Raw genomic sequence first — 13,354 nt, 5'->3', positions numbered from 1 at the left:
GGGAGTCCACAGCAATCTGAAAAATCACCATGACCAAGTTCTGTTCACAGTTGTCTTGGAAGCTGAAGATAGCTGCAGGTAGCAATGAATAACATATATCTTCAGTGAATAACCTCTTCCTTTCAAATACATTTAAAAAATTTTTTTAATTAAAAAAGATTCTATCCCTCCTTAAAAAAAAGAATAATAATTGCTGAGAAGCCTGGCATTAACATTTTGATTAATTTTCTTAAAAGATTTACTTTTTTTTTTTGAAAGACAGAGTTACTGAGTGTATGTGTGTGTGTGTGTGTGTGTGTGTGTGTGAGAGAGAGAGAGAGAGAGAGAGAGAGAGAGAGAGAGAGAGAGAGAGAGAGATATGTTACATTTGCTGACTCACTCCCCAGATGGCCACGTTTGGCCATACTGAGCAGGTCTGAAGCCAATAGCCAGGAACTTCTTTCCCCTCTCCCATTTGAGTGCAGTGGCCATCTTAAACCATTTTCCATGGTTTTTCCAGACACATTAGCAGGGAGCTGCATCATAAGTGGAGCAGCTGGGATTTGAGCTGGCACAGATGCTGCCTTCACCCATTGTGCTAGGCATTGGCCTCTTGATTACTTTTTAATTGTGCATGGTTACTAATTTCCAAGTCATCTGAAATGAAATGCTGAATTTTGTGTTGGTGAAATATCCAAATTAAGTTACACTAAAGTCATTTAATGCATTGGTATGAGGATTTCTCAAAAATGAAATGTAAATAATAAAATGCACCAAGGAAAAACAAATTATACTACTAGAAATATAAACTTCTTTGACAAAGCAAAAATCATAACTGCTCATTTCTTCATTTGTTATTAATTACTTACAAATAGAACATGGACTTAAAGTTACATTCAAGTTTTCATTTCTTTTCTCTGCTACATCTTTAAAAAGAATTGAGATCATCTGTTAAAACTGTCTCTATCACACCATCTTCATCTCAGTTAATATCTGTAGATTCCTATAATTTTTTTTCCTAAGAAAGAAGATTTGAACTATTCATAGATTACTTATATAGTTTGTCAGATTTTTAGTAAATATCTCAAACTGTTCCTTGGATAACCACTCTGAAATTTGAGTGGTTCATATTGGAAACTCTCAGAAAAAAATTTTACTAAGTTATTGCTTTCCACATTTGGTTCCACAAAAACAGGTATTAATTAGTAGTTCTGCAAAATGTATTAACTTGTCACATATGGCAAACATAAGGGTTAAATCTAATGAAATAATTGTCCATTGTATGATTTTCTCAAAACTTTTAACACACTAAGGTGCTTTTGTGGTGATTTTCTAAGAGTAATGGGCTAATTCACTGTTATAATTTTATTTGTATATGCTATTGCAAAAATGTTTATCAAATACATTTATTATATAAATTTTAAGTATGTTAACATACATATTTATTCACTTTCATAAACATTTTCTACTTCCGGAAGCCACTATTAAGGATCTGGTTTTCCACAGAAAGCTTTCTAAGAACTGTGTTTTGGTTTTTTTTTGGGGGGGAGGGGTTTATCTTACAATCTTTGTCTCCCTTTAGATATAAGAGAGAAATCAACATTCCTCATTGGCTTTGGACCTTTTGGGCACAAAAGTACGGGGATGAGTAGGTGTTTAAAGTGTGGCAACTACTTAGCAACATGATATTCAAAGATTTCTTTTTTTTTGATCTCTTAACAGAGATGGTTTAATTAGTAAAGATGAAATGATGGCTTATTTCCTAAGAGCTAAATCCCAGCTCCACTGTAAAATGGGACCAGGATTTGTCCATAATTTTCAGGAGATGACCTATCTGAAGCCGACCTTCTGCGAACACTGTGCAGGATTTGTAAGTCTGCTTTCCATCATTTTCCTTGGTGGGCTGTTACTTGGGCAGCCTTTAGAGAAGCTAGAAAATAACACACTCACTAGAGCCTCCTTTGGGTTAGAAATAAGTCATGATGGTTTTCTGCAAACTAAGGTGAGCTCTGTGAGATTTGCTATGCTTTAGGAATGCAAGACTGGCAAACATAGAGCTGATGGGTGAGGGTTTCTAACACAACAAAGTGGTTTGTCAACCCTATGAGCCGTGCGTGACATTCATCACTAATATTCATAAGTGATTGCAATTAAGGGGAACATTTATCTTAGCTCCTCCCAGAGGTCATTTCATATGGTATTAGTCACTAGAAATCTGCTGTTGCATGGCTCAATAATTCCTAACTCAAAAAAGAAAAAAAGTCATTTGGAGAGTAGATGATTATAATAATAAATAACATTCACCTAGCACTTGGCAGTTACAAAGTACTTCCCCAGACATTCATTTCATTAATCCTTCCAACAAGTTCTTGACTTTACCAGTGAATATAGAGGACCACAGAGAGGATGACTCGAGTTCCTTAGGATTACACAGCTTCAAATGACCAGAGACTGGACCCAGACACAGGTGTTCTGATTGACCTCTGTGCTGTAGTTACATCATAGCAACAAATGAAGACTGCATCCTTTATTCCTCATATTGATAATTCCCTAGGAACTGAGGTTAGCCTTTAGCCCTGAACGTATTTCAGTCTACGTTCAAGTTAAGTCAACTGGAAAATGTGGCATTCCAGGTGAGGGTCACCACACATGCACATGAGTGTGATGTGACTCTTTCCCTTGATGCCACAACTCAGTTGTGGTAGCTTTATTTAGCACTGTGATCCATATATGCCACCCTTAGATGATAGCTTTTCTTTAGGGAACACATGGGCAGGAATTTGTGTTCAAACCTACAACCACCTGAGAAATAGTGGAAGCTGTTACCTCAAGATAGTCACAGGTGGCTATAGCACTTTATGTATGGGATCCCATATGGGCGACAGTTCTTGTCCCGGATGCTCCACTTCCCATCCATCTCCCTGTTTTTGACCTGGGAGGGTGATAGAGGACAGCCCAAAGCCTTGGCACTCTGTACCAGCAGTGGCGAGCCCTGGAAGAAGCTGATGGCTCCTGGCTTTGGGTTGGCTTGGCTCTGACTGTTGCAGCCACTTGGGGGAGTGAACCAGCAGATTGGAGATCTTTCTTTCTGTTTCTCCTCTCCGTATATCTGCCTTTCCAATAAACAAACAAACAAACAAATCAATAAATCTTCTTAAAAAGGAAAAATACATATCATGTTGTTGTGGTAGCAAAATCATATTTGGCATGTTGCGTGTCACACAGCTCATTGTATTTTTTTCTTAGTTCCCTTTGATACCTTTGTAGTTTAATTGAAATTAACTGGTTTTTAATTTTTATAGTCTTTTGTATTTTTCAAAACGTATTCAACTTTATTGAGAAGATTTGTGTTACTCACATATATCAAAAAATATCCATTGGTTTTCAAAGGAAGATATAATTACAGAGATGTGCCACTGACCAGAATTGTGGAAGAATGAAACAGGTTGCTTCCAGTGTCTGCACTATTTGCTTTGGAAATAAGTTCAGATCACAGAGTAAGGAAGACAAAGAGACATGACTTGATTTGTAATCCATTTATTTTAGAATTGGAATTACAGAAGTAAGAGTGTTGGTGACTTCTTTGTTTTGCAGATGAGGAAACTGAGGTCTGGAGAAAAGAAAATGACTTTCCTAGGGTCACATGGATCATTAAAAGCGGGACCATGAGTCATCTGCAGGCCTCCTGACTCTCAGTGTAGTGCCTTCCCCCAGCCTCTTTTTTTTTTTTTTTTAAGAAAAAGTGTTGATTTTCATCTACTTGAAAGGCAGAGTGGCAGAAACATAGAAAGATATATTTCTTCCATTGGTTCACTCCCCAAATGTCTTTAAAAGCCAGGGATAGGCCCTGTTTGAGTCATCTATCACCTGCTACCTCCTAGGTGTGCATTAGCAGAAATCCGACTCAGACCCACACTCTACATTAGAGGATGTGCGTGTGTCTCAAGTGCCTTCTTAATGAGCTGACCTGACTTGCCTTTCAGAAAGGAAGAGCAAACTAGATTGTCTCAAGAGCTGTAAGATTCTGGGAGGAAAAAAACGATTATCCTGATCACCCACTTCCCTTTTCTCCCATAGGTCTTCAGTCATCCTATGCACGTTGGCCTTGCTTCCAGTTAGTTGTCAAATACCCACTCCTATCCATCATACAGGATGTTGACATGTCCCAGGAGGCATTGGCATCTTGATAATGTGTTCTAAGAACCATATAATTTTTCAGGATCAAGGAATCTTTGAGGTTTGCACTGGCAGAAACTCCTTGTCAAAAAGAGGGTGATTATGGGCTTGTCTCCCTGAAGCTGTAGTGTCACTTCACAATTGGTAGCTCCTTGTTTTTCTTACAGACCCATGATGCCCACATTCAGCACAGTTTACTTGTAATACACTGTCAGCTGCACTCCATCCACTTTAGAACACCTGCCCTGCTTCTGCTGCTGTTGCTTCTTCTGCTGCTTCTTCAGCTTGGTGAACTGTAACACGGATTGGTTCCATTTTGATTTTCAGTCTGATTTGCTGGGACTTGCAGGAAGTTGGTCCAAAACAATGGCCTCCTTTAATTTTTATTTCACAGGCTCACTAAGTGGAAGTTGTTAACTTCTGGCAGAGATCAAAACATGGAGCAATTGTGAAGAATGAATAGATGAATAGGGCCCAGCACAATGGTTCAGTGGCTGAATCATTGTCTTGCAAGTCACGGGATCCCATATGGGTGCTGGTTTGTGTCCCATGTGCCCCACTGCCGATGCAGCTGCCCATGCAGCTCCCTGATTGTGGCCTGGGAAAGCATTGGAGGATAGCTCAAAGCCTTAGGCCCCTGCATTCACACAGGAGACCTGGAATAATCTCCCGGCTCCTGGCTTTGGATGGGCTCCACTACAGTCATTGTGGCCACTTGGGGAGTGAACCTATGGATGGAAGAACTTGCTTTCTGTCTCCTTCTCTCTGTAGATGTGCCTTTCCAATAAAAGTAAATCTTTTAAGAAAAAGAAAATAATAAATGAATTAGTTTCTTCTCTGTATTCTTTGAAGGTATAAGTAGTACTCAGTAAGTCAGCTGAAATCCTAACATGTGATAGGTATTTAGTCTAGTAGGGAAGATCTGTTTAAAGTGTCCAATACCAGAATGCTTGGGTTTCATTCCCTGTTGATTCCTGATCCAGGTTTGTGCTAATGTAGACCTTCACAGGCAATAGTGTTATAAGAAAATTGGTGAGATGAGTCTGGGTTGCACCCTGGTGTTGATGACGATTTATGGGACCAGACATGAAAGTGAGAGTAGAACTGAAGTTTTAGTACAAAAAAGAAAAGCCCAAACAACAGGACCAGAGGGGCTGGCAGAAAGGAAGACCAGGCTGCTGAGGTCCCTTAGTCTGGGGGTATTTGTGTGTCCTTTTCCATTATGTCTGAGAAACAAGTGTGGTGGCTGTACATTAGCTACTGTCCACCAGCAAATATTTATTTCAGGGGGCTTCCATCCTGTTTTGCTGGTAAGGAGTAGCAGCATACGTACTAGCAAGTGGAATGGTGTTATTCTGGCCTGCTTTGAGTCCTGCACTCCCTAAATAGTGTTGGCTCAAATAGTTGTGTTCTGGCTATGCTTGTAGGAGATATGGATGAGGTTTCCAGCTCCTAGCTCAGGGGTGGTATAGTGCTGGCTCTAGTAGGTATTTGAGTGGGATAGGAGCTTTCTTGTTCTGTCTTTATCTCACTGTTTTTCAAATAAATAAATTCATACATAAAACAGTTTAAAAATCCAATCACTTTAGTGTGAATGGTATTTTCTAGATTGCTGTATGTCCTATAGCATCAAGAAGAGAGGGAGCAAGGGGCTTCCAAACACAGAGCGGTCATCTCCCCTGTATATCTTGTTCAGAGTGCATCATGACAAAGTCCAACAAATACACAACTGTAGTTTCCCACTCCAGCTCCCATTTGGCTCTCAGAAATTAAAGGGAAGCAAAACTCCACAGCTGGAGTGGGCTGGCTCTGGGTTCTTCTCTCCAACAGGAAAAGTGTGAAGAGCAGTTGACATCCTGTTTGTGCGTGGCCAGTCATGAAGCTTCCCAGAACTTCCTTCTCGAGGGCCTTGTTGTCCTTCCAGATTTCAGATTCTCTGACAGTCCTTTGTCTTTTCTTGCAGCTCTGGGGCATAATCAAGCAAGGATACAAATGCAAAGGTAAATATATACTAGTATTGCTTTTGGTTTTAAAATTGAGACATTTTAGGTAGAAACCCAAATTTCTGGTTAAAAAACCCAGAAACTCCTTTTTAAATAATTTGTTGTTGTTGTTGTTTTAGTTTGAAACAGATTGACTCTGGTTGTAGATACAATAACAAAATCTCTTGACATCGAGAACTTAGGTCTGTTACAGCAATGACCATAAAGAGTAAATATATTCCAGAGGAAGTCACTCAAGTTTTGGAGAGCCAGAATTCAAAATTTAAAGCCTGCTTTGAAAGGGCAACAAGCCAATCTTACCAGCATACTTTCACTTAGTCCTTTCTCTAAGATCCCTTTCAAGAATCATCAGCATCCAGTTAAGATGGGAATTCCAAAGTGTGACTAATATACTGAATGTAAGAATCTTTTTGGAGTCAGCTCCAGTCTTTACCTTTCTGTGTGTGCCTCAGATGTAGTGGCAATGGCTCAAGTGAATTTGGCTCCTGCTACCCATGTGAGAGTCCTAGATGGTAATACACGTTTTTAGCCATTGAAGGCATTCAGGAAGTGAAAAAGTGAATATGACTCCTGTCTTTCTGTCTCTGTCTGTCTTTTGTATGTCTGTCTTTCTGCCTCTCAAATAAAATTGAAAACAAAAAAAACTTCCCTTCGGGGGGAACAAAACCCACACTCATTTCTAGAAGACATAGGGATATCCTATTTCTTATGGCTAGGCCTTTCTCTACCAATATCATGAAACATGATGATAAGACATATGAAACTTACTTTGCCCCTTTCAATGAATTCATTCCTGTATGTCCCCCATTTAACTGAAATTTATAAATTGTGTTGAATGCAATATGCATGTGTATAAGTCTCAGAATGTGTTGCTTCATATATATGCATATGTGTGTATGATTGTTCACATCATTGATGTTTAGTTTGAGAAGTTGCTGGATACGTTGTAGATGGTGTGTATTGGTTCTTTTAAGCAGTTGGTGATGTTCTTGAAAAATACAAGACTTTGAAGTGGAAACAGTCATCACAGAATGCCTTTAGATGAATGCATAATATCTTTCTTTCTATCCATCTTTCAGTGTTTTAGTTCTTTTGTATGAACAGAAAGCTTCCCTGCTGCTCCCAGGGAGCCACCCCATTGCACGTTCAGGAGGTCCTTCCCTTAGAGCTTATTTATCACTTGTCTTGTTCTAACTTGGATTTTTACAATCAAACAGCCAAAGTACAGTAGTATCTTCCTGCCAGGCAGTGAGTTACTAGTTTTGCCCTGGTTTCTGTTCCCCCATATTTTAAAAGATAAACATATAAATTTATGGAGATGAAAATCAATTAAACTCTTGTTTCGTCTTGGAACATATACGGATTTTTTCCTAATGGCACATGGAGTGGAAAAAGACCAATTAAACTTGAATAAGACATTAAGACTATTTGAAGCAAAATCATCTGTGGAAAAATGAGTGTTGAAAATAATCAGAAGGGTCCTCTTTGAGGTTGAGTGAAAATACTCTTTAAAATGATCACATCTGTTTAATGATTCTAATTGAAGAGTAGGACCCTCATTGTACGAAATAACTACAATGTGGCCACATTTTTCTATCTTAAGGAGTAATTTTCTACTGCCTTAACTAAAACATCTCAGAAATTTTGCTGATTCTGCTGTATGCTTATATTAATGAGACACCTAAAAGGAACCAACTTTATAGAGAAGGCTTATATTGGCTCATGGGTTTGCGGCTTTGCTGTCCAAGATCAGGTGACCCTATTAGCTGGGCATCTGGTGAGTATGTTCTTGCTGGCAGTCTCAAGTTGACATAGATAATCACAAGACAAGAGGCAGCATGCAGCTTGTGCTACTGCTTAGAAAATGAAAATGATTCAATAATGGCCCCACCCTAATAGCCCAATCCAGTTCAATCACTCTGGAAAGACTCTTCTAAACACCATAACTGGATTAAATTGCCACTCTCTTAGTATTATCAGTATATCACTTTGGGAACCAAACTTAACACACAGGACTTCGGGCAAAACCTAAACCACATCCTGGCCACAGCAGTGCCATTGTAAAGCCTAAGTCAAATATAGGACATGTCGTTGAGAATATGCCTACCTGGTTTTCTACATAAAGTAAAGCAAATAAGATACCCTTAATTGTCCTGAAAAAATGTTCTGGAAATGACGAGCAATAAAAAAATCCAGTGAAGTACTATGTGGAGGGAACACTTCACAGGAAGCTAGTGAAGGCAGCTGTCAGCCCCAGGAAAGAAGCCTCAGCTTCTCACCTCATTCTGGATCCAGAGCCTCTTTGTGGCAATTCCATCTTGGCCCAGGAAAGAATTCTGGTCCACGTGATTTGCACTTTGTTTAGGGCAAAGCTATCTAACCTCTGGAGCTAGGCCCTTCCTTTCATATTGCTCCCTAGGCACTTCAATGACTCAGCTAGAGGAATAAGCTGAGCAAACACAAGAGAACTAGAGGAGCCTCGGGAAGGTGAGAGAGGCGCCACAGTCCTTTTATGCACCGTAGACGCATTCTGTGGCTCTGAACTGACCTCTGAGAGTCAACTTGGAAGCAAGTGGGTGAGGGGTGGGTTGGTAGCTCCCTTTCCATCTTGGCAACTCAGCCAGCAACAGATACGCATGCTTCACACTCCTCATTTGGAATTTTTCAGACTGTGGAGCCAATTGTCACAAACAGTGCAAAGACCTCCTTGTTCTGGCCTGCAGAAGATTTGCCCGGGCACCCTCCTTGGGAAGTAGTCATGGATCACTGCCTGGAAGCCCTTCACTACCCCCAGGTAAAGTCCTCTGTTTTATTGTTTTCTTCCACAGTGTTACTGTGAGTACACCTGTACTCACTGAGTGCTGTGTCTAGACCCTTGACTTCCCCCCTTATTTCTGTTTGCCTTCAGACTTAATGTGCAACTCACTTGTAGGTAATTTAACTTGATTCCTGCTTTGTTGCTCCAGCCCCTTGCACGTCAGACCCTGCTGTTTGCATGGACATTGATGGCTTGCTCTCAAAATATCTGGATGTCAAATAATAATCATCTTCTTTTCCCCTCCAGTGCAAGATGATGTATTTGAATTTCCTGGTGTTGCTACTGGACATCGAGACCTAGAGGACAGCAGAGCCATCACACTAGTCACAGGCTCTTCCCGCAAGATCTCTGTGAGGCTGCAACGGGCCACTACCAGTCAGGCCACCCAAACTGAACCTGTTTGGTCAGAGGCAGGCTGGGGAGATTCGGGGTCCCACACCTTTCCCAAAATGAAATCCAAGTTCCATGACAAAGCCACAAAGGACAAAGGTTTTGCCAAATGGGAAAATGAGAAGCCCAGGGTACAGGCTGGTGTGGATGTTGTCGACCGGGGTACCGACTTTGAACTTGACCAGGATGAAGAGACCAGACAGGATGGCGAGGTCAGTGTTGTATAAAAAGACAAAATAAAATGAATGGGGATGAAGGTGCTGAGATGAGCTAACTATAGTGGGTCTGGGAGGCAGCCTATTAGTTTAAAAAGGTCGGATGTTTGTAAATCAAGACATGTCACTTTTAGTATTGTTGTTGACCCCAGAACGATGGTTTCTTCTCATTGTATCTTAGTCTCATCATAGAGAAAATGGTACTGAATCAAGTTCTAAGTCCTAGTTAAGGTTGGCCTGTCTTCATACTGAAATGATGCTCCAGGAACCCATGAGTATTGCATGTATCTTACATGCCACTGTACCATATAGTTTTCCCAGCTGAAACTAGGTCCCAAACTCAGAGGAGACAGTGGGAGCAAAAGATTTGTAGGTAAAGAATTGGAAACTCATGACCCTACTAAATGAAGCTTTAACAGCATGCTGCTGAAAGAGGTGGTGATACTCAAACTGTGCGTACAAGGTTCTATAAGCCACGTTTTACCCTAACACAGGAACCACACACAAATCATTCCAAGCAAACTGAAATGCATATGGAATTTGTTATAACATGCTGAAAATATAAATTGATTCAAGATGGAGTTAGATAAATTTATGAGTCAACAGTCCATGGTGCCTTAACAAAAAGAGTTTGGTGAAATTGGTATCATATTCCTAACATTTAAGACAATGTCATGGAGGCATGCATTGCCTCTCTGTTGGAACATTCTCATAAACAGATTGACTTAAGCAGAGTTTCTGTTGGATCAGTCCAGTGTTCTTTATTCTCCTGGGTGATCCTCCATATTCTACTGTTCAAACAATCTAGGCATACTTGTCTCCATTGTTTCCTTTGATGAGAAAAACTGAAATGACCTTTAACCAAAACCCCTTAAGCTTCTTTTTCACAGAAGATAATTAGGAACCCATACCTTATTTACAGTGATATGTAGTATAAGCTATTGCTGAGGTTTTTTTTTTCTTTATATTTTTATATTTAAAGATTTACTGTATTTGTTTGAAAGGCAGAGTGACAGACACAGTGAGAGACAAAGATCTTTGATTTGCTGGTTATTCCAGTCCCACAATAGATCTTCCATTTGCTGGTTATTCCAGTCCCACAATATTAACTTAAAAAGAGAGTTATTGAGATATAATTCACATACCATGAAATCTACCATCATTCCTTAAAACAAGACAAAACAAACATTGGACCCAAAAGCAATCACTCTCCCTACCTCATGACAACCCTGGGCAATTCATTTACTTTCCATATACTCGCTGTTAGCACAGATTTGAACACCAACTTTATATTTAACATTTCCCTTGCTGAGCATCTTGGAAAATCTATCAGTATCCACCCTTCCCTCATTAGCTAAGCATAGCCCAAACTGGGAATATAAAGGCATATAAGAAAAAGTTCATGATTTTGTGCTAGAGGACAGTTATCTTAGAAATCATCCAGGGTTCTTTGCTCAAAGTTTAAAAATTAATTTAGTTGGTGAAAGGGCTTTTTATTCATGGACATATGCTCATTTCTGAGGAGAGGAGACATTAATCTCATTGACCAGATTCTCAAAGGGACATGTGATCCAAAAAAAGCAAAGATTAATTGTGCAAGTTTTCTCAATAAAGCCTAAAATTGAGCTAATCAGAGTATCAACTCAGACTGCAGGTGCCATTTCCCTGAACACTGTGAGTACCAGAAAGGCAGTTTCTCCAGGTCTCTAGAGTTGTGGGCTGCCCATCCCATGGACTCTGGATTTGGAGTTGTATTTGCTTTAGTGGAATCAATACCTAATTTGGCCTTGAGCTCACTTCTCAGAGCCAACTGCAGTTCAAGTAACTTGAACAATGCTCCTGAGTTAGGAGAAATTCATAGCCTGATAGAGGTAGGCTAATGCTTAACTTTTCTTGATCATTAAATTCCGATAGGAAATAGAAATAAAGGTCTGCTTTTTTTTCTAAAAAATTGATTTTGTTCATTGTAAACTAAGTCTTTATATTCAAATGTTCACAGGGATGGTCTACTGACCACCAGATTTTAATTTTATATATAGTCATTAATATAACATGCTCTTATATAAAATGCATTTATATAAATATGTATTATACAGTCTCACTCTCAATCGAGTCAGTAGCAAATGAGAAGACATTTGTCTTGGCTTAGGACTAAAACAAGAAAGAAAAATCATAATAAATTCATGTCTAGGAATTGAGTCTGTACTCAAGATTAATTGACAGCACTAGAGAAAATGACCCCACATTAATTGTTGGCATCAAATCATGTCTGACTCCTATAATTTACATGAAAAAGACAGTTGTCTTAGTCCATTTCCTGTTGCTGTAACAGACTGGTTCATGTACACAGAAGAAATAAATTTAACTCACAATTTGGGAGGCTGGGGAGTCCAGTATCAAAGTGCTGACCTCTGATAAGGACCTCTTATTGCATCATAATTCGGCCAAGTGCATCACATGGCAGGACAACAAGCTGCTGGCTCATATCACTGCCTCTAAACAGAACCCCTTTTAGAAAACATTTTGGGGGACTAATGTTTTGTGGAACACAGTATGACGTACAGCTCCTTAATGGACTCTGTATGGCAGTCTGTGAGATTTCATATGCTTGGTGGACTCCATAATATTTTTAATCTCTCTTAATCCTAAGACTGTAAGGTGTTCCCTCAAATTCATCAGAACAAGTATTTTTTAGAACACTCCTGTTTTATTTGATGAGACCCAGCTATTCTACAGGTTGTTGTGATTTGTATTGCAGGATGGCTGACGTCTGGCTGAGCAGAATGAGGGTAATAATGTTGGAGTAACATGAGAATCTTTGAAAGACATCTGACTCTCAGCAAGTTCTCAGGAGAAGTGTGTGGACACTCATTGCCTTGTGACATTGTGACATCTCCATGGTTGGACCACAGGATGGAGGACCAACCCTAACTATGAACTATTTATTTCTTCATTCCCTGTCCCTAGTTAGGAGTCATGAAGACTGGTATATGTAGTCCATAGTTTCCTCATGCATCTTTTTCTAGAACCAATTATATACGGGTGAAATGAAAGCTTTTGTGCACAAACTTGGTATGTGTTCTCAAAACTCAGACTTTCCTTTCTTTATAAGAATATTATTTTAATATTTTTTATAAACTTGTGTAGAAGGTAGCGGTCAACAGGGAGTTGCTTCAGAGGTCTTTTGTGTGCTTACTGGATGGAAGCAGGACTTAACTATTATCCTGAGGGACAGGAACACTCTTCAGATCCTGGACAATTCTTAATGATGACCAGTTACAAGGAGATGCTGTTTACGTGGTTCCCAGTAGCTATGATGTATAGCAAACAGCAATATACATGTCATATAAGTCTTACCAATTCTGCATCATAAGAAGCTATGATGTAGCTGTGAGAGATTTTAGAACTATGATGTGGCCGTTAGAGATTGCCTACTACTTAGAACCATGAGGGGAAAACTAATTAGACTTGCCCCATCTGATTGGGACAACCCATATTTTTTTTGATTCCTGAAATAGGAACAACAATTAACAAAATCGAAATTTAGGGGGGTAAAAATTTAGCAGAAAGAAAAATTAGCAGAAAAACAAACCATTGAACAAACTGCCAGGTGAAATTCAAAAGAATCACCAAATTTTGAAAACTAATTTTAAGAATTTTTAAAAATTTGACTGTGAAAGAGAACTCTTGTTCTCATTTGAAGAAACTGCCATTTATAATTAAATAATATTCACAGAATGAAAATCATCACAAAATCATCTTTGACTATTATT

At 39.3% G+C, this 13,354-nt stretch overlaps 1 protein-coding gene across 2 annotated transcripts in view; it reads left to right on the top strand.

The window, feature by feature from the left end:
• Positions 1-12,634, top strand: part of RASGRP3 (RAS guanyl releasing protein 3) — a 68,007-nt gene extending 55,373 nt beyond the window's left edge. For both annotated transcript variants that reach the window (XM_058668097.1, XM_058668096.1), the window contains 5 exons: positions 1,702-1,849; positions 6,119-6,155; positions 8,827-8,952; positions 9,223-9,578; positions 12,340-12,634. In XM_058668097.1, the coding sequence (XP_058524080.1) occupies positions 1,702-1,849; positions 6,119-6,155; positions 8,827-8,952; positions 9,223-9,578; positions 12,340-12,348 (676 nt within the window). In that variant the 3' untranslated portion in view covers positions 12,349-12,634. The remainder of the gene's footprint in view (positions 1-1,701; positions 1,850-6,118; positions 6,156-8,826; positions 8,953-9,222; positions 9,579-12,339) is intronic.
• The last annotated feature ends 720 nt before the right edge of the window (positions 12,635-13,354 follow it).

Source organism: Ochotona princeps, chromosome 8 (genome assembly GCF_030435755.1).
Source record: "Ochotona princeps isolate mOchPri1 chromosome 8, mOchPri1.hap1, whole genome shotgun sequence".
Taxonomy (NCBI): domain Eukaryota; kingdom Metazoa; phylum Chordata; class Mammalia; order Lagomorpha; family Ochotonidae; genus Ochotona; species Ochotona princeps.
The sequence above is the reverse complement of the archived record's forward strand: the minus strand, read 5'-3'. Positions and strand labels throughout refer to the sequence as shown.